Here is a 21132-nt window from a genome sequence, read left to right as displayed (position 1 = left end):
GTAACGGGAAAATCCGTCGACAAATCAGTGTAAATAATGGCTTAACAAAAAGTATGAAAAACGACAGCATTCGACTAAATGATAAATTGTATTAACTGACAAGGTCATTGCATCGACCAAAGAACCTACGAAATGACTTTAAACGAGACTGCTGATATTCTTATTTCAGCAACTTGTTTTTCAATAATTTACCTCGTTTTAAAATTGTTCATACCTAGAGCTTGCTCTTGCGTTCAATCAACTGAGAGATGTAAACCCCGTGTGCAGAGCACCAGGTATATAGAGAACCAGTAAAAAATATTTAATACTGACTTTTTTTTTATAAAGAACTAAAAAAGTTCAGTATGATATATATAAGAAATGTTGGATATATTGCCAACGACTTCAATGGCTAAAAAGAAAATTCAAAGATTTTAAAATGAGCACACTTTATGCACATACACTCCTCCTAGGCACCTGATCCCACCTCTGGAATTTCCGGAGATCCGCCTTCTGTTCCCTGTACACAGATTTGTGTTGTCTTTAATTTTTATGAGATCGATCGGTCACTGTTTGTTATATTCACCTGTTTCGTTTGTTTTAACGTTCCCGATGACGTTTTCTTTTCACTGAAATTGTATTCTTAAAATATAAAATATAAAAATTAATCGCCGTTTATTCATAACTCTACCTGACAGATACCTGGGCAGAGATTTTGTAAATAATTCATAATGTCGGTCTCGTAATTAAAAATTAACACGACTCTTAGGCCGTTTACGCATCGATTAATAATTCAAAATTTCCTGGATTAGTATTATATGAATTTATGAAAGAACGAAATAGTCTACAAGAGTGGTTAAAACATCCAAGGATTTAAAATATAGAAACTTATGACGGATCAATCATTAATGTTAAATCTTTAAAGGATTTGTTTTGTTTTTTCATTCGAGGATTTTGATGTTACATGTACAGATCAGATGAAGGAAGTTCGTGAACCTCTGACAACAAGCTTTATTGTCCGAATGCGAGGTCTGACAAAATATTCCACTCTTCTCATTCTTTTCTGGATTGGAGCACTGACGGTATACATCAGTTTTCAGCAAAATGAAAACGACAGGCCGAAAATACTGGAAGGTGGAATACAGGGACAGTATAGTGCCCCGCTGATTTTTATTGGGGGAGTCCCTCGCAGTGGGACGACGTTGATGCGCGTGATGTTAGATGCCCATCAGGACGTGAGATGTGGCGAGGAAACACGTGTTATTCCGAGGATATTGAGAGCCAGGACTGACTGGACCAAGTCAGAGCGGGAGAGAAAGAGGCTGGCCGAGGCCGGGCTTAACAATCGTGTGTTAGACTCAGCAGTCGGGGCCTTTATTATGGACATCATTCAGAACCACGGCGACCCGGCTCCGTGGCTGTGTAACAAAGATCCCTTTACATTGAAACACAGTATTTATCTCAGTAAATTATTCCCCAAAGCCAAGTTCCTATTAATGGTTAGAGATGGACGAGCAAGTGTTCATTCAATAATTTCCAGAAAGGTTACAGTATCCAATTTCGATCTAAAAGATCCTAAGAATTGTCTGGAAAAATGGAATGCAATTATAGAGAACATGTATAGTCAGTGTCTTCACATCGGACCTCGTCGATGTATGCCGGTGTATTACGAACAGCTCAGCCTCCATCCGGAACTCTGGATGCGGCGAATATTAAAATTCCTGGAGATTCCTTGGAGTAACAATGTGCTGCATCACCAGGACTTCATAGGAAAAAAAGGAGGTGCTTCTTTGTCACAGTAAGTAACCAATATATAAATACAACACCTAAATACGATGGAGAGGTCGTGTGTTCGAATCATTTTTTCGACATACCAAAGTCGGTAAGAAAGGTAGCAATTGTTTCTTCACCAAACGCTCGAAACTTTGAACTGAAAGTTGTGGGTCTTTCGGATAAAACCTAAAAAACAGAGGCCCCTTGTCACAGTAGGCATAACATGGTATCAGAAGTGCTCACTGCTCAATGGCCCTAAGTGCCGAGTAAAGGTCTAAATTTCAAGCCATACGCTCATACAGTGACGTCTTTATATGAGTGAAAATTTTTTGAACAGGACGTTAAACAAAGTACAATCAGTCATATGAAAGATGGATATATTGAAACAATACATACTGGGAGCAGATCAGCAACCAAAAACTCTAAAAAGAACATTATAGAGATGGGATCAGGTGCAATGGTGGAGTAAGCATCCCCTGTCCCTTGTGTTCCTTGAGGTGATCTGGAAAACGAAAACATTTGGAGACATAGATGTGTAAATAATGGTCTTTAATTTTCAAAGGTACATGAAGTATATGCCGTACTTCAGTCAGCATTCAGCTCAATATTACGTTGTATTATGCTAACAAGGTCATTGTATCGACCATAGAACTTACGAATTGATGACTTTTAAACGAGACTGTCGACATTTTTTTTTATCAACGTAATTGTTGATAGTTTGCTTCGTTTTAGAAATTGTTTTAGAAAGCTCGTGCGTATCGAAACAGTTAGAAGACCTGAACACCTAATGCATGTGATAAGTGTTTTATTGTGACATCAGTAAGAGAAGTTATATAGAAAGAGACGTTAAAGTCGTCACGTTTAGTTGTTAGGTTGCCATTAACGTCTTTTTCGAGCAAAACATCCAAATATGAAACAGAAATGTCAGACCTCATGTTTTTTATGAATATTCCATGGCTGACTTTTTTCAAATCATTATGCTATATTTTGAAAATTATATATAAGCATTTTCAAATTTTATGACTCTTCTGTTTCATATTTGGGTATTGGAAATAGATGGTACTGGTAATTTTGTTACAAAGCTCTATGATAAACGTGATGACTTTAACTTTTTCTATCGTCAATTTCCCTTACTTATTTAGCAATATACCCTCATCACCTGCTTATGGGGTTTTATAGAATAGAATAGAATTTATTTCCAATCATGGTCCCACTGAGGGCATAACGCAGATACAAGTATAATCTCACATAAAATAGAGACAATGTACTACATAATAAAAAGATTAAACCAATTTTACCATGGTGGTGTGCATATATTGTAAATATATTATAAGATGAAGGTCTATTAATGGTTGCCAGTCTACAAAAGACATCAAGGGACGGTGCTTCAGGAAATGTATGAATTCTAGATGAATAAAGGTTGCATTCCTCCTCATGTCTAATGTAGATAGGCAAAAAGAGCACAATTATAATTTACAAAAAGTAACAATGTAGTAATGTTTAAAAGTCATATATAATATCTCTGTAAGTAAGGTATTGACCAACAATTTGATTAAAAAAGAATATTAATATTCTCGTTTCATGTCATCATTTCGAAAGTTCTACGGTCGATTAAAAAATGAATGACATTGTCAGGAAATACAATCTTTCATAAAGTCAACTGCTGATTGACGTTTTTCATACTACGAGGGCCGTTCAAAAATTACGCGGACTGTGCTATTATTGTCCCCCGCTTGAAAAGTGGGGGATATTAATTTGGGTTTGTCCGTCCGTCCGTCCGTCCGTCTAGCTGTCCGTCCGTCCGTCCGTCCGTCCGTCTTTCTGTCTGTCTGTAACGCTTTCGTTTCCACACGATATCTCGAGAACCCTTTGAGCTTTTGCAATGAAATTTAGTATAGCAACTCCCTATGGACTAAAGAAGACCCCTATTGATTTTGAGGTCAAAAGGTCAAAGGTCAAGGTCATAAATAAGCAAATTCTGTCTGTTAAAACACTTTCGTTTCCACACGATATCTCTAGAACCATTTGAGCTATTGCAATGAAATTTTACATAACAACTCCCTGTAGCCTAAAGAAGACCCCTATTGATTTTGAGGTCAAAAGGTCAAAGTTCAAGGTCGTAAATTTATACATTCTGTCTGTGTGTAACACTATCATTTCCGGGCGATATTTCAAGAAGATTTTGAGCTTATGCAATGTAATTTTATACCAAAACTCCCTAGGACGTCTCTCGCCCCTCTCAAAGTGCCCTGCCCCGTTTGTTTTATTAATATTTATAATATTACATGTCGCTATTTTTAGCGCAGGGGCATGAGGAGAGTTATTGCGTATAAAACAGGTTCTCGGCGGACTTTATGTTCTTATTACATCTATTAGAACTGTTTAATAAAGGCTAAATAAATCAAACACCATGGATTGTGTAAAATTTTGAGAATACCAAACATGAAAACATGAATATATACATGTATGTGACTTCAGTTCTGCATATACTTGACAGCATGTAAAGCGACTCCGTGGTCTAGTGGTTATGTCTCTCGCTTCAAATGTGAGAAGTCCCGGGATCGAATCTCGGTCGAACCATTTTTTTTTTTTTTTTAATACTTTTTTTTTACTTAATGATAGTATTCAGCATGTGAAATGAAAAATTTATGAGGTTATAAAATCATCATTCAGTGTGATAAATATTCCATATAAAAAAAATCTTCTATACACATAATAAAGAATAAGCAATCAAATCTTTATATGTATATTGACATACATGTATTTTATTTCCTTCAGTATACATGTATACATTTAATAACTCTACAAATTCAGTCAGGGGGAGCCGACTTTTTCCCTAAGCGGGGGACACGAATTCTCTGAATTAGCTTGTTTACTCTTACAGACGTCATATCGTTATGAAATTTCATAGAAACATGTATCTTAAAGATTCCAATAAATTTGGGGCAAAATTTATATATTTTAATGAAGTTCTACTAAAATTACCGGTATGTTGATATCGCTGATGGAGAGGTACGGAGCACCACAAAAAATTTGAAGCAAAAGCATGTTAACTCATTTATTTTCTATAATTCGCGATATTTTTTGACGATTTTCTCAAATATATCTGTAAATTGTTCTATTATTATGTATTTAGATTTCTGACATGATATTTGAAGTACTTACGGAAATATGTTGATTTTTCTCCGATGCGATTCCCGTGAAAACGACTGTGAAAATGACGTCTCCTGAATTGACGGCGCAATACACTTTTGTTAAATTACGTGTAATGCTTCGCCAACATAGATCCAAAATATGCATAATAAAAGATGTAGTAAACTAGGGTATTCGTGACATTCGTCCACAAATAGCAAAATGAAATTTTAGACCTCTGTAAAAAGCCAATATGGGTGGACGGGAAGATTATCGGCGAAAACTGTACGTGTATTCGGACTGTAAAGAACGTTATTTAGAGTGACCAATGTCACCCTATATCTCATAAATACCTGCAGTTTTTGTTTTTAAAATAAAAAATAATATTCTTTACTTGTTTAATATATTTTAAGCTTGACAAGAAATGGTGTTTTGATGTTGAGTAGATAAGGCAACTCAAACTTTACAGGTACTCTTAGGAAAATGTTGAGAAAATGAAAGCTCAATCACATATTTTTTTATAATGCCTGTGACGTCGAAAATTTTGCTGCTCCGTGACTTAATGATATGTCCTGATAAATCACTCAAAATTGATACCAATTTACAACATTTTGTTATGAAATGTTGAAGACCATATAAGTAAAGATTCTTTTATATTATGTGTGACATTTTTTCCGATTATGCCGTCAAATATTTTTTCTGTGCAACAAGTCCGCGTAATTTTTGAACGGCCCTCGTACATGTAACACCATTAATTGTATTGTTTACCGCTATTTCCCGATCATGACAATGAGCACACGACGGGTGTGACCGCTCGGCAGGGAATGCACATTCCTCCATGGCACCTGATCCCACCTCTGACGCTTTAAAGGTCCTGGATTGCTCTGCTCCTGATTTGTAATTTTGTTTGAATGGACTTTATTTTTGAGCTTCAATACTTTTCGTTATCTCTATATTTTTCATTCGATTACATGGTTTTTTCTTCATGTATACAACTGTAATATTGATTGAAATTGTATAATAGAATTACCTTACCCAGATTCTATAAAAAGATATACTATAGCTTTATCTGTACTCCAAAATATGTCAATGTAACATTCGTTTCTATTCATAAGATTGCAAAGAATAAAGTGAGGGACCCTCTGAGCCATGATTCAGTACCATAGCAGCTGTTTCATGATCTGCTCGGCATAGAAGTAGGAAGACTCTTTCGGTACTCGGTATATGTCTTAAGTTTTTGTTTTTGTACAGGTCAGAGAGATCGACAGACCAGGTGGTAAAACCAGTCAACCTTGAAGCCCTCAGTAAATGGGTGGGGACGTACCCTACCAGCGTAGTCAGGAACATGGGGAAGATCGCCCCGATGTTACGGCGGCTGGGGTACGATCCGGAACTCAACCCCCCTCAGTACGACCATCCGGACCCGAGGATTGCCGACAACACTCTACATCTACAACAGCACAAGAAATACTGGAGGAATAAAGGGGTAGAGGTCACAGATCAAAGGTTATAGGTTAACAGGAACAAGGGTCAGGTCAAAGGTTAGATAGATCATCTGTAAAAGTATCAATAAGAACGTCCATATTCAAGTCTGAGAAAGAGTCGTTTAGAAATGCAAATTTTTAGACGTAATTGTTTGTTTGAATAACGTTGCGGTATCAATTTTAAAATGGCAAAAAAGTATTTTTGTCAAACTCTACGCAACCTTTGTTCATATTAACCACATAAAACCATTAAAACAAGGAAAAGGGTTAAGGAAGACTTGGAAGCTATTTAATAATTAATGCGCTGATTATGAATTCTGATGAGCTTCTTGCCCTAAGGACAACACGTTTACAATTTCTCAGGATAATATTGAATGAACTGAAGATACACATTCACGTTATAATTTTTAACGGAGGTATACTAACAAGCTTTCCTGATGTAATTTATAATTATATTGTTAATATCATTAGGGTTTTTTACTTTCAAGATTTAGTATCTGAATCATTGGTACAGTCCAATATTATGTACTACGTACGTTCTATATTATGTATTATGATGTATGTTATAAAAGATGACAGGGAGCATTGTCAAACACTGATCTAATTTATATATAGACAATCAATGAAATGAAGGTCACCAAAAATAGGCTATCAATCTGCTATGGTGCATCTAAGCGTTTTTTGCTTCATTCCATAGATTATAATTTAGATTCCTTGCTTCATTCCACTTATACAAAAAATGTAAATATCTTTAGATTAATTTTGAAAACAATGTTAATTCTCAGTTAACATAGTAGTGAAAAGCTAATTTATGTGAAACGTAAAAGAAAGCCGAATAAATAATGAGTTTCATTTTATGATATATTTGTTTTGTGAACAACGAAGTATGGTACCTTTCAAATAAGGGGGAAACATATTGAGTTTATTTTTGTATAATTGTTGTTAATTTTTTTTTCTTTCTCTTTTATAGGATAATGGTTTAGACTTGACAGTATATTTTATCTTTGTTTTAATGGCTCCATAATTTGAAGCCCATTAATCAATATAATCTCCCCCCCCCCCAAAAAAAAAATTGCAAATGGGGAAAATACTATAGTAGGTTCTACAACTATCATTGCAACATACTATATGTTTTGAACATTTTTATTTTGATTCATTTTCTTTTTTATGTCTTGTGCTGACATGATGATAATATGGTATACAAGCTTTTCATATTGAAAAGGTACTTTTTGTTAACCTTTTTCCCTTTTATGCAGATGTCAATTATTGTGAAATAAAAGCATGAATTAACGTACATGTACATTTTTCATATCTAAAACATAAATGTTGTTTAAAAGATCAATTGTATTGAAAATAAAAGGATGAAAACATATTTATTTCATACTGAAATATATTTATACATGTATATATGAACTGTGACTTTATTATTATTATCATTATTAGATAATAAAACATTGTCACATCACGCGTTTTTTCTTTCTTTAATTTATGGTTGTATAAGTACGCTAATTAAATTAAGTTGGAAAAAGCTATGTGTAGAAATTTCTTATCTTGTCTAATTCAAGTCCACTTTCCTTGTGACTTGCACTTAAATTGTTATGCAAACCTGTTAAATGCATTTTGTTATTACATGAAATTCATTAAGACCATTGATAATACATACAGCAATGTGAGCACTTCTTTGACAAGATATTAGCAAGTAATTGATAGGTAAGAGCTTATGGTGTATTCTTTTTGAAAAGTTTATTCTTATTACATTATCATATTTCTGACAAGAAGATTTAAGATGGTTAAAAACAGCAAATATAATTCATAACTTTAACCCCAGTTTTGAAATGTAGGTCTCATGCTTTATCTGAATCTTGATTGGCCTTACATACACTACATTTTTTTTATGGTTTGGCAAACCATTATTCGGATCTCTCAAAGACACTGCTCAGATTGATTCTTATTTGTAGATGGCATGTAATTTTCAAATGAAACTCTTTGAACCTATTTCAGAAGCCTTATATTCCAATGAACACTGCTTAGAGCATAATAAAACTTGTGTTCACATATCTTGAACTAATCTGGACCATCAACGAAGAAGGTATGGTTTTAGCTTTATTCCGCCCTAAAAATGTAATGACATCAAAAAGTTTTGAAACTGGCTTTCAAATTAGTTAAATAAATGACTCTGATAAATCAAGAAAGAATATGGCATTAAGGTAACATTTGTGGGAATATGCGTCATTAATGTGATGCATTTCTCTATTTCCAACAGATATAATGACCTTCAAATACAGTTCACATTTGAGTCAAATGCTGACAGATGTTTTTCCTAGTTTTAGTCTGTTATTTACACACTGAATTGACCACGTTAATTTTTTGATATTTTGTGCAAAATTCAATAACAAATCACATATCTGGATCTTTGTGGGCGATGCACTGTTCATGGACAATGTTATCTCTTATGTTTTAAATTCTGCTCCTATTTTGTATGTGTTTGGACTTTGATATTGAATACTGCTCTTTATCTCTATATCCTTCATTAGTTTGTATACAGATTTAAAAACACATGTGAGAAAAATAATTTGTATGATATTTCTGCATTGAATTTCAATTATTTAAAAAGCATGATTTTCTCTGTTTTCACCACTTTCATTTTTAAGAAAATAACTTGGCAAAGTTTGTACCGGATATCCATTTGTGATCAACTTGTTTCTCTGAAACATGCCTCGTTTAAAACAATGTATGCACATTGAATAACCGATTACACATACTTTAAAATTTGACAATATATTTTTGCCACACAAACACTATAAGTCCGAAACATTTATGAAAAGCTAAAGCCACCATGAATCTTTTGTTTCATCAAACTAATTATCACCCATTAATGTCAAGTTTTTTACCAAATTATCCAGATTTGAAACATTTTTGAAATAAAAGTCTTTTACAAGGCTTTTTCTAAATATTGTCGATTGCAGAGAGTTGATTTTTCTTAAGTTTTATTCTTGTTGGAGTAAAGGCCATAGCAAAGAATTCTTTATTTCATCTAGAAGTTTTTTTTTTTAAAATTTAAAACAAATTTGCTAAAAACCGATGGAATATCCCACAGGCTTGTTGGAAATTATTAGTTGAATACAAAAAAAATTCTACAGGAAACAAGAAATCTCTCTTTGTGAACTTTTATTTTATTTTTGATATATTAACGAAGTTTTATCAATTAAAATAATTTACAAATGACCAATGACAATGTAAGTAAAATTTCGTGTTCCATTTTTATTGGAAGTAAAGTTTGACATAAAAAAAGAGATAACGAACATTAATCAAACTAAAAAATCCATTTAAACAATACCAAATTAAATGGGAGCAGAGCCCACATGGGCCTATTAAATTTCATTTGGTGTACATCAATCGGTTTTGCAGCGGTTAAACATACGTCTCTAGCAGCTAGGAACATATATGATAGACCAAGATCTGGCCATAAACGGGTTACCAAAAGGACCGTAGAAAATCCAGTGTGTGAAAAATGGCCTAACAATTGATAAGAAAACTCCTGTCAGCAGGTGATTTGATAATTCATGTATACTGTATTTACTAACGAAGTCGTTGTTCCAACCATTGAACTGTAAAATTATAACTTTAAACGAGTATATTGATATTCCTGTTCATCAACTTGTTTGTCAATAATTTACCTCGTTTTAGAAGTTGTTTGTTCGTAGAGCATGCTCTTGCATATCGAATCAACTGAGATATAAATCCTACATGCGAGTGATAAGGGTAATTTGTTACACAAATTAGAGAAGTTGGTGATTAAAAAGTTAAAGTCATCATGACGTTTTGCACTTTTAACATAAAGATTTGTTTCATGTGTTGTGTATATAAATTTAATAACCTTGTCAAATTCAACAGCAAGACTTAGCCCCCCCTTCTTGTTTATAAGATTTTGAATAAAGTAGCCATGGTATATATATTTACTGGAACCAGCTAGCTATGCATCTTTGTAAGGATTTTATGAAATTCATGAATTCGGTATAACTGTGGACAATTTCATATATACTAATGTAGGAATATAACAGAAATATTCAAACTGACATAAAACTTTACTGAATTCCCATTTTCTGAGAACAAATAAATAAGAACTGCTTACTTTGAAAGATTTTTAATTTGGCACTATTTTTATATAAGATTCTTTGATACAACATTCATTTCATAAATTCAAAACTACCATTAAGATAAAAGAAATGTAGATAACAAACTTTCATTTTTTATATAAAAAATTGATAAATTCTTTGAAACTACACAGGCAAAAGTGGCTCATATAAAATTATTTTGAAATTCTCATGAATTTCATATGAATTCTTTGCATGAAAAAGAGACAGAAAATGAGATATTTGAAATCTATATGAAAACTTTTACATGAAGAGCATATCGCCTGAATATCATGCAAAAAAAATTCACATAAAGTTCTAAAAAAATGTTATGTGAACATCATATAATTTTTTTCAGATAAAATTCGCATGGAAAAATATTATATAATATTTACATGATTCTCATATAATTTTGAAATAAAAAAAAAATAATTACATGAATATCATGTGAGTCACTTTTCCCTGTGTAGTACATGCACTCGATCATTTCGTAGGGTCATTCCAGCTTTGAAGATTGTTTTATGAACTGGAAACTTAATTCTTAACATGTACTGAGTGACTTAAAAGATTGAACATCAAGTTTTAACTTACATTCAACATACATTCAAACTTGTGTAAATTTGAACACCATTGCCTCCATAGAAGTTGACCAGATATATATTTTTAAAAATTGAATTTACTGAAATGGAGTTGACATTGTATTTGGCAAGATCTTGGAATACACATCTGGATTAGATAAGTTGCATTATATTTTTTGTAGACATGCCACCCATTTACCATACCACCTTTCTAACATGAAAATATCCTAACTAAGCAAGAACTATTTTTAATTACTTGATGAGTTAATGTTCAATAATACATGTGTATGTGCTTACTTTTAAAAATTACAACAAAACTGACATAAGCTTAGATGTTAAGAACAACACAGGAAAATATATGACATCAAGAGCAAAAAAGTAATCCTGTGGCAATAACATTTTTTTTTCAAACATTTTATCCAGATATGTAAATTATTCTTTTTTCTTTCATGATTTCAAAATGTTTATGAAAATTCAAACTGACCAAACAATAAATCTACCTGCTCAGGGAAAGTTTCTCTAGAACTAAATCTTTAATATCATTATGTACAAGAAAATCTAATCTCTGAATCTACTTTTTCTGGCAGTTTATTCATGGCTTGGTTCTATCGTAGATATATAATTCTGCTAGGACATCATTTAAATGAGCTGGATGACCTCTCTGACATCATTTAAATGAGCTGGATGACCTCTCTGACATCATTTAAATGAGCTGGATGACCTCTCTGACATCATTTAAATGAGCTGGATGACCATTTGAATGAGCTGGATGACATCATTTGAATGAGCTGATTTCTGACCTTTCTGATTGACCTTTCATTCATTTGAATGAGCTGATTGACCTTTCTGACATCATCTGAATGAGCTGATTGACCTTTCTGACATCATCTGAATGAGCTGATTGACCTTTCTGACATCATTTGAATGAGCTGATTGACCTTTTCTACTAACTGGGCACATTCTGGTTTTTGCCTCTCTATCTCAGCTTGGTATGTTTTAATTTCCTTCTCCATCTAAAATATAAAAGTATCAACAATTAATACCATCTTCCTATAATACATTAAAATTCTCAGCCCTTAGGCCTTGACAGTTATACGAGCATCATGTCTTTTTCTTGTTGAGATCAAATTGGCTTTATCTGGACATAGGGGTCGTGTATTTAACAATTTTTGTAAAGGACCTATTGCCTATTATAATCATGCCAGTAATGGTGATTTGACTGCTTTATGTGCTTATTTTGAGTAAAGCAGTTTTTTTTAAAACTAAGTCTGTTTTTTTTGCCACATTCAATCATGAAACTTTCCTTTATTTCCCATTACACACACAAAAAGAGTAAACCTGATTAATAAAATTAAATTTGATTAAAAATAATTTTTCAAAGGGACATGCCCCTTACCTCCCTTACTTCTTCTTTCACCTCCTTAATTTCAGATTCTGAGACAGTCCCCTCTTCATCATCAAGCCAGGAAGTCAGCTGTTTGTGCTGTTTTTGTAACTTCCTGTTTTTTTAAAAAATGAAATTTAACAATAAGAACACTTAAACCTATGACCTTTGAACTTCTGTTTTCAAAATTTTTTTCACGTTTATCATTTCAATTTTCAGTCAGTATCCCATATTAAATATTTGTTTGGACTCACCTGAGTTTTTTCTTTTGTTGTTCAAAACTTTTCAGCTGATTTCTTATCCTCACTATTTGTTCAGTCAAAGGGAGGGTTTCTTGATCATTAACCCTGCCTGGGGCCTCTGGAATCCCTGCAGTACTATCTATAGTTCGTATCATTGATCTGACAGCTAATGATGTAGAGTCAACTGTTCTTGGGGTACTTAGAGGGGAAATGTCACTTTGAAAAGTTGGAATCGTGTAATCTGGATGAGAGAGAAAATGATCTGGAGTTAAGAGCTGGAATTCTTCTCCAGTTGTGGGTTGTATGGACTGAATGTGATCCAAGTGAACATGGTGCTGAGTTACTGCAGCAGCTGAAGGCAGCACTGATATTTGTCCCTGATAAACCTCAATGTTTTCCTGAAGGTAGGGTATATTGTCCACTCCATGTATGTCAAGTGGAGGAACCCGGCTGTTCTCACCCTGAGGAATGACAGGACAATCTCCAGGTCCGGGCAGGTCTGAGGTAGGTATATGGGGAGGGACGGGGGGACTGGGAACTTCCTCCTCTGACATCACAGGCACAGACTGGATAGGTTTTCTTTCCTCTAACATTCTAGAAGGAGGATGACTAGGTTTGCTCTGTATATTTTGATTTCCATCAGAAACTGGCCTGTAAAAAAATTTAATCAATAGTATTTTTAAAAAAAGTACTTTACTATTTGTTTAAACACATATGCAAAATGAATATCTTTTATATCAATGATATTAAATCTGAGATTTTAGTATCTTGATTACTGAGAAAGCACTAATTTATGTTGGAGGTTAATTTCATTGCATTTGTGGTATAAAGAGACTCATGAATTCAATAAAATTTTGACTGCCCACAAACATTGACCACAATGAATTCAAATGATTCCAATATAGAGGATTTTGCAAAACACTTAACACAAAAAAAAATTAAAACATTTTAATTTTATACATTTCCAGTAAACAAAGCCCCATCTTTATTACCTTTCCCCAGAAAACAGGCCAGCTCTCTTTAGAGATTCTTCCAGGAATGAAGGATGCCTGGGCTTTCTTCTTCCAGGCAATCTGATAAGTAGAACATTTTTAGAAAATATTCAGGACACAAAGACAAATAGAACATAATCAGAATGTACCGACCCTTCCTATCAAATGTAAAAATCTGTCTTAGATAAGCAAAACCCAACAACTGAGGTGAAAACCTCTTTTAACAGAATGTAATATTCTCCTTACAGAAAGAGAGACCCACATGTACCTACAGTTGTACACGGTAAATCAATTTTAGAGATGTAAAAAAATACAAACAACTGTCAAAACAAATTCTAAGCTTACTTTACAAGTAAAAATTTAACAAATAGATGTTGCAAAAAAAGCTTCCTGACAGTCTGAACTGGTGTGAAAAATTATCTAAACAGATGAAAATCTGCATCAGCTGTAAATCAGGGGGCAACAACTCCAGCTTTTTTGTGGAGCCTAACCTCCAGTAATAAGAAACCTACTGTAGAGAGGAGAGGTTCTGTCCCTTGTCTGGAAGTCTCTGAGGAGACACAGACTCCACTGGGTTGTATGGGAAGGGTTTACAGAGAATTTCCTCTCTATGGAAGTCCTTAGGTTTTAATTTTGGAACATAGTCTACATTTTTCTTCTCAAATTGAAGCAAGTCCTGATTTTTTCTGTTAGAGTGATCTCCCCTTGATTTCCTCTTAGCTGCTATGTATCGCCAGTGTAACGCACAACGCTGAACTAATTGATGTTTGGCAAAGGCATCCTGAAAAATATCATCAGACATCAATACAAGTAATCAAACTTAATAAGGCATCCTGAGAAATATCAACAGTACAAGTAACCAAAGTTACCAAACTTTACATCAATACAAGAAATCAAACTTTAAAAAAAATCACTTCAAAAAATATATTTTACATATACAATTGAGGCAAAGGCTTAGTCCCACATTTAGCAAATGATTGCATCTGAAGCAAATCATGCAGACAAATGCAATTTTACAGTAAATATAAAAGTCTATGTCTAGTGCGCACATACATGTATTAGCATTGTGTACAGGACATCAAAAGAGAGAAAGATGTGCCACTCTTATTTGTTTTCAATGAACCCTTGCTAGTCTTTGTGACTACTGTTACAATACTAACCTTAGCATTTTGCTGGGCTGCAATTTTAGCCCTCATATTTGACAGGTCTGTTGCCACAGCGATCCACTGGGTGATGCCCTGACGTATCTGTCGCGTGCGTCGTCTCTCCAAGGCCTGAGTGATTCGATCCTTCTTTCTCTTCCTGTCTGCAGTGAAGCCAAACCAGGCCACCAAAATCTGTGAATATGTCAATACTGTCCTCAATATCTTACTGTGCTCAGTAAAACTAATTTAGTGCCCACCCAATGTTTTCCAACATTTATCTGAAATTTTGAAACTAAATCATACAGAATGCATGTTCATGTCTAAAAACTCTAATTTAGTGTAAATAAAGTTAAGCTACAATGATAATGGAGGTAAAACTACAGACATTTCTACAGCCTCTCTCTTTCTTTATGTTCTGTGTCTATCTTTTATACCTTCTTCTGGAGAACCAGACTCCAATGCCACAAAGCGATGTCAGTTTTCTGGTTCTCCTCTTGTTTTAACTGGTACCTCCACTTCCACACGGACAGAAAATTACTCATCAATCTGATATTGTTAAACCACACACACTGTTTCATTAGAAGCTGAAAAAATCAAGACAAGCAATGAATGTTGGAAAAAATAAAATGTGGCTAAATGAGCACTGGATACCAGTATGTTTTTTATATAAAAAAATCAATATATTGTTCTTGCATTTTTCTTGACTGCTAGGACTGTGAACTCTTTCCATTGCTGTAGCGCCCTCTGCTGGATCACAGTATCATGATGATTAACAGCCTGTTCTCGTTTGAACTTCTGTAAGATTCTGTCATCTCTTGCTTTCTGCCATTGCCAGAAATATCTTTGCAACTTGTCTGTTTAAAAAAAGAATTTTAGTTTGGTAAGAAACCCATCACTTCAAGTTTTCTTTAGAGTTCTACACTGTATGCAATTTTAGCATGCCAAAATAAGGATTTTTACTAGGGATGTCAACGTTTTGAGAAATAACATCGTTGGATAATACCAATTTGACTAAAATTTCTTTGTATTATTCTTAAAAACTTTTTCTCAAAGTAATGTTTTTAAGGTAATTAACTTAGATTTGCCCATTTCATTATTTACAGATCAAAATTTTCATACTGGGTATGTAAAATTAAGGGTATGGTATAACTGTTCAAAGGAAATTATTTGAACGTCGATGTATGTGTGCAAACATGTCTTCAAAAACATCATTTTTTGTGTGTGTTCAAACATGTTTATTAATGATTGTATCCTCTTACTGTTTTAAATGGAGAGGGCAATTGTTAAGTTTTGTAGATTCAAACTATTCAGAAACTTAAGAATACTAATTAAACAGCTATTACAAAACTGTAAATACACGTAAGTTGGGGTCAGTTATGAGAGTAGGTAATTAAATCCTGTTTTCTTTTCTGTTATTAATTTCAAGCAATCATTGATTGTTTGCACAAAATTTCATAATTGAAATTTATTCAAGTCTCATTCTCTTTATGTTTTTATATAAATACGCTTTAATTGTTTACCTGTCAAAGATCATGCATTGACGGAAACGTAGAAATTGGCTTCAATTCTGGGGTACATGTTCTACCGTAAAGTAAAGAAAGGACAATTTCGAGCATTTGTTATCCTGCATTTAGATAAAATGTGCACCTAATATATTATTTTTAAAATTAAATGCATAGGATACACATTGATGTACAGTTTTTATTGTACTACGTACATGTTTACAATTCAGAAGTTCGTTTTATAATGGTGATAGCGTAGGTTAAATATTGTAAACTAGTCTTAAAAGTCAAACAGTGAAAATGATGAAAAAATAATTAAAATTAAATGAATATTCGACTATCGTTCGACTAAAGCATGTACCTTGTCTGCCTTTACATGCTTTACGACAAAATTGACATCCCTAATTTTTACAATTTCTGTGGTTTTGGAAAATAAAAGTTGGGATAAAATAACTTTCTAGGTCTTTATATTTGTCTTACTTCTTTCTAGTGTCTGTTTTGTGATAACTTTCAAGTCTATATACTGTAAAACGAGAATATTTGGCACACTACTAATTTTAGCGCCTTTGGCACAAGAGCCCCTGAACGCTAAAATTTATTGTGCGCTAACAGATTTCTAAATATCGTTTTTTGTGTGTGTTCAAAGCTTTTACATAAGAACATGTAAGCCGGAACGTGCGATTACATAATGTCCGTAATGTCGAAGGGTCATTGGATTTTATATACACACTAGCACTGCATATGTTCGGAAGACACAAAATTCTGCCAAATTATAATTTTATTAAACTATTGTTACCCCTGTAGTTGTTTCCCAATTATTATCACTAGCACCTTCAAAGTTTGGCTTCTTGGCATTTCAATCATCTATCGCCTCAAGGTAAACAATGCAATCAGGCATGGTGATTGAGCTTGCAGACAATACCTGATTATAATTACCATTTATCTAAGTAACTTTCTTTCGATGCATGCATTGTTTTAAAATGAATTAAATGCATAAATACTCCATTTCTTTTTATTGAAAATAGAAAAAAAATAAAATTTAACATTGTACCATGTCCATGTGATAGGAACACCACGGTAAAGTTGATGAATGTTTACTTATATACAGGAGTGCTGTTGTGTTTCCGTGTTTGACTAACCAAAAAGTCAAATACAGGTGTGGATTTAAAAAAACAACAAAATATCACATTTATATATTTTACATTTATATATTCCCACTTGTGTTTGCAAAAATATGACAACAAATTTTCTCGCAAATGTGTTTTGTGGGTTCGCTGAAGTATAGATAAAGAATTTTCCTTTACGTTACTTGACGTATTTAGCTGATTGGGTTAAATATAAGAACAAACAAAATCAAAAATAAATCAACAACACAGTGATTTAAAATGATCTTCTATATAATTATAATTTTCCTTATTGTTATCTCCCAGTCAAAGTACTAAGCCCCTGCGACCCTATGTTTGAGCACTAGCTCCCAGACCTAAGTTTCAACACCGGGTTTCAAACACCCGTTTATATAATAGTATTTTATTAACCTGTAAGGATTTATGTTAATCAAATGGTCCGTCTGCAGAACTTTGAGACACCACAAATGAGATAACACAAATACCTGACGTCCTTCCTCTTCTACGGCTTCTCAATCTTGAATGAGCCCGTTATTACTTTTCCAAGATCTGCTGAGTAGATCTTTCTTCTGAATGTTTGAAACATTGACTGGACATAAGAGATAACTTTTGATTGCTAAGACTAATTTAAACCCTGATTTTATAATTATTAACTCGATCAAAGGAATTTCAGTACAACAGTATTTGACACACTTCTATCTAGGGCCTGTTTTGTGATAACTTTTTAGGTCTATATAATTATTTGTCTTACTTCTGTCTAGGGCCTGTTTTGTGATAACTTTTTAGGTCTATATAACTATTTGTCTTACTTCTATCTAGGGCCTGTTTTGTAGACTCCACCCATTGCCTGGTCTCTGACTTCTTGTAGGCGTGAATAGCAGCATATCTATGCCAAGTCAGCAGCAGCTGTCAATATCAACAATATGAGTATACAGGTATGTATTTTAGCCACACAGTCTTGAGGTGCAGTGATCTTAGGACTCTTTGGGGGTTCAAAATATCTACATTTTTATTCTTTGTAAGATCAGTCTCTGACAAAATCCATAAAAATATCCTTTTCAACTTACACTTTTGATGCAGTGGAATATTCAGTCTGAGTACAATCTAATAAGAGACAGACAGATTGTGAGTTACCTTGTGTAGAAGTTGTCTGTTGTAGTGGATTATGGCAGCTCTGTCTTCCTGCCTCTCTCTAACATTCTCCAGAACATTGTCTCTCCATGTGTGAAATGCCCACCTTAATTGTACAGGTAAAGCCATATCAACAAAATAATAGTGAGGTATTTTATAGTGGTTTTAGAAATGATATCAAAAACTTGTAAAATTTAAAAACCCGCTTTATAGTATGCTTCTAATGATATGACATTTTATACCTTTAATGCTTTCAATGATGTGATATTTTATACCTTTAATGCTTTCAATGATGTGATATTTTCAATGATGTGATATTCTATACCTTTAATGCTTTTAATGATATGACATTTTATACCTTTAATGTTTTCAATGATGCGAAATATTATACCTTTTACAGTCTTTACACTTCTGTCTGTATCGCTCCTCTCCCAGCATCTGGAATTGTCTTCCTTGAATTCTCTGAGCAATCCAAACCCTCAGAACTTTTCTACACAAATTCATTTGATAAAGTTTTGTGGCTCTTAGCCACTGTGACTTCTCCTGTTTAATTTCTTTTGTGTACTGAAAGTGGATAGAAAGAGAATTGTAGAATTTTATCTTAAAACATTGTTTTACCAAAAAAAAAGTAACAAAAAATTCCCTCACCTCTCTCCATGTTTGTAGGGCCCTCTTCAGTGAGGATTTGTAATGATGAGCCATTGCTTTTGTTTCTAAACTCTCCCTATGATGTAAGGATTTTATATAAAAAGACATTATTTAAGCAAATGAATAACAAGGGAACAACAGAACTGCAATTGTACAGATTGTAAAAAATACTTACTTTCATCATGTGAAGTCTTAATGCTTTCTCTACTCATCATGCCTTTATTGATTCAGAAATAATCAAATCACATGTATTTTAATTAAGGACATATTGCTTACATTTTTCTAAGATCCCTGACATACTGTAGCCACGCTAGCAGGTGCTTCCTACATATAGAGGAGTGGTAATGGTTCTCTGCCAGACTCTGAAAGTCAATCAAAATTGTCAAAACACACTGACTATCATTATCCTTACAAAATATCTCACAAACAAATGTTAAGCGAGTTCAACATTGTACATCTAATAAGACATTCAGTCATTCACTCCAATGTCACAAAATTAGTTTGAGCAGCATAAACAGTGGATGACTTCCTGGCATGTATCAATTACTTACTTCATATTTGGAAGTCATGAGAAATCATAACTAAGAGCATGTTTTTATATAGGATTAGCTAACCTGTTTGTCCCTTTATATAGGATTAGCTAACCTGTTTGTCCCTTTATATAGGATTAGCTAACCTGTTTGTCCCTTTATATAGGATTAGCTAACCTGTTTGTCCCTTTATATAGGATTAGCTAATCTGTTTGTCCCTTTATTCAGTATAATCTAACCTGTTTGTCCCTTTATATAGGATTAGCTAACCTGTTTGTCCCTTTATATAGGATTAGCTAACCTGTTTGTCCCTTTATATAGGATTAGCTACCCTGTTTGTCCCTTTATATAGGATTAGCTAACCTGTTTGTCCCTTTATTCAGTATTATCTAACCTGTTTGTCCCTTTATATAGGATTAGCTAACCTGTTTGTTCCTTTATATAGGATTAGCTAACCTGTTTGTCCCTTTATATAGGATTAGCTAACCTGTTTGTCCCTTTATTCAGTATTATCTAACCTGTTTGTCCCTTTATATAGGATTAGCTAACCTGTTTGTCCCTTTATATAGGATTAGCTAACCTGTTTGTCCCTTTATTCAGTACTATCTAACCTGTTGGTCCCGTTCTTGCAGACATGACTGTAGTCTATTTCTCCATCTGGCCAGGAAATGTTTTCTTGTACTATCCTCGTGATGTAGAACAGCCTGTGTATTAATAAAGAGACATGTGTCAGCAGTATTCTCACCAGAAACCATTACATTCATCGTCTTATTACCCATTACAACCGTGACTATTCATAACAGTCAAATATATAGTTATGAAAAATTCATATAATAGGTAAGAGTTTCAGTAATGGATAAATAGCCAATAATAATATAATTTTATTAGGCAGTGTCTGCTTAATGGCTGTGTGATGCGTACAGTGTGTGTGTCTGTCTGTGTCTGTGCTTGTCACTCTCGCTTTCAGCTCCACCCCTGGCTAGCAGTTCGCTGCAAAAGAGTTAGCAAAATATGTAAGTCTTCTCTGCCAGGTATAGCCTCTCCGCAGTTAGACCTATGTGGCCCAGATATGGGATCCTCCTCGAGGTAGCAGATGGAAATTGGGTACCTTGCGGCCCCAAGCAGAACCACAGGGTCTTGGAGGAGACTAGGCCCCTAAATGCACGGCATGCATGGCCCACCGGCGTGTGGATATGCCCTGATGCCTGCAATCCTAGTCCCCAGCTATGGGTCAAATAACATCACTGCCTTGTGAGAAGGCTTGGGAAAGTCAAAGGCTATGGAAGATAATCCAGACAGAAAATCCGTGTAGATGAGCACGAAAGCAAGGGAACGCAATCATCTAAGGGAAGGAC

The 21132-nt window shown here is 34.0% G+C and overlaps 2 protein-coding genes across 2 annotated transcripts in view; one reads left to right on the top strand and one right to left on the bottom strand.

Annotated features, from left to right (window-relative positions):
• The first annotated feature begins 764 nt into the window (after window positions 1-764).
• Window positions 765-6817, top strand: LOC134250414 (protein-tyrosine sulfotransferase 1-like). The gene is made up of 2 exons (XM_062732774.1): window positions 765-1777; window positions 6136-6817. Exons 1-2 carry the CDS (start codon window positions 957-959, stop codon window positions 6395-6397), a joined length of 1083 nt encoding a protein of 360 aa, XP_062588758.1. The 5' UTR covers window positions 765-956; the 3' UTR covers window positions 6398-6817.
• A 5088-nt stretch (window positions 6818-11905) lies between these two features.
• Window positions 11906-21132, bottom strand: part of LOC134250413 (protein SFI1 homolog) — a 30963-nt gene continuing 21736 nt past the window's right edge. The window contains exons 16-29 of the mRNA XM_062732773.1: window positions 20389-20481; window positions 19524-19609; window positions 19248-19323; window positions 18991-19163; window positions 18603-18705; window positions 18278-18374; window positions 15536-15696; window positions 15277-15426; window positions 14858-15034; window positions 14210-14478; window positions 13698-13778; window positions 12718-13356; window positions 12476-12578; window positions 11906-12092 (exon numbers count right to left, since the gene is read on the bottom strand). Coding sequence (XP_062588757.1) covers window positions 11964-12092; window positions 12476-12578; window positions 12718-13356; window positions 13698-13778; window positions 14210-14478; window positions 14858-15034; window positions 15277-15426; window positions 15536-15696; window positions 18278-18374; window positions 18603-18705; window positions 18991-19163; window positions 19248-19323; window positions 19524-19609; window positions 20389-20481 — 2337 coding nt within the window. The 3' untranslated portion in view covers window positions 11906-11963. The remainder of the gene's footprint in view (window positions 12093-12475; window positions 12579-12717; window positions 13357-13697; window positions 13779-14209; window positions 14479-14857; window positions 15035-15276; window positions 15427-15535; window positions 15697-18277; window positions 18375-18602; window positions 18706-18990; window positions 19164-19247; window positions 19324-19523; window positions 19610-20388; window positions 20482-21132) is intronic.

Source organism: Saccostrea cucullata, unplaced genomic scaffold (assembly GCF_032062105.1).
Source record: "Saccostrea cucullata isolate Sc308-1 unplaced genomic scaffold, CSIRO_AGI_Scuc_v1 ctg102, whole genome shotgun sequence".
Taxonomy (NCBI): Eukaryota; Metazoa; Mollusca; class Bivalvia; order Ostreida; family Ostreidae; genus Saccostrea; species Saccostrea cuccullata.
This window is presented reverse-complemented; position numbering and strand designations above follow the sequence as displayed.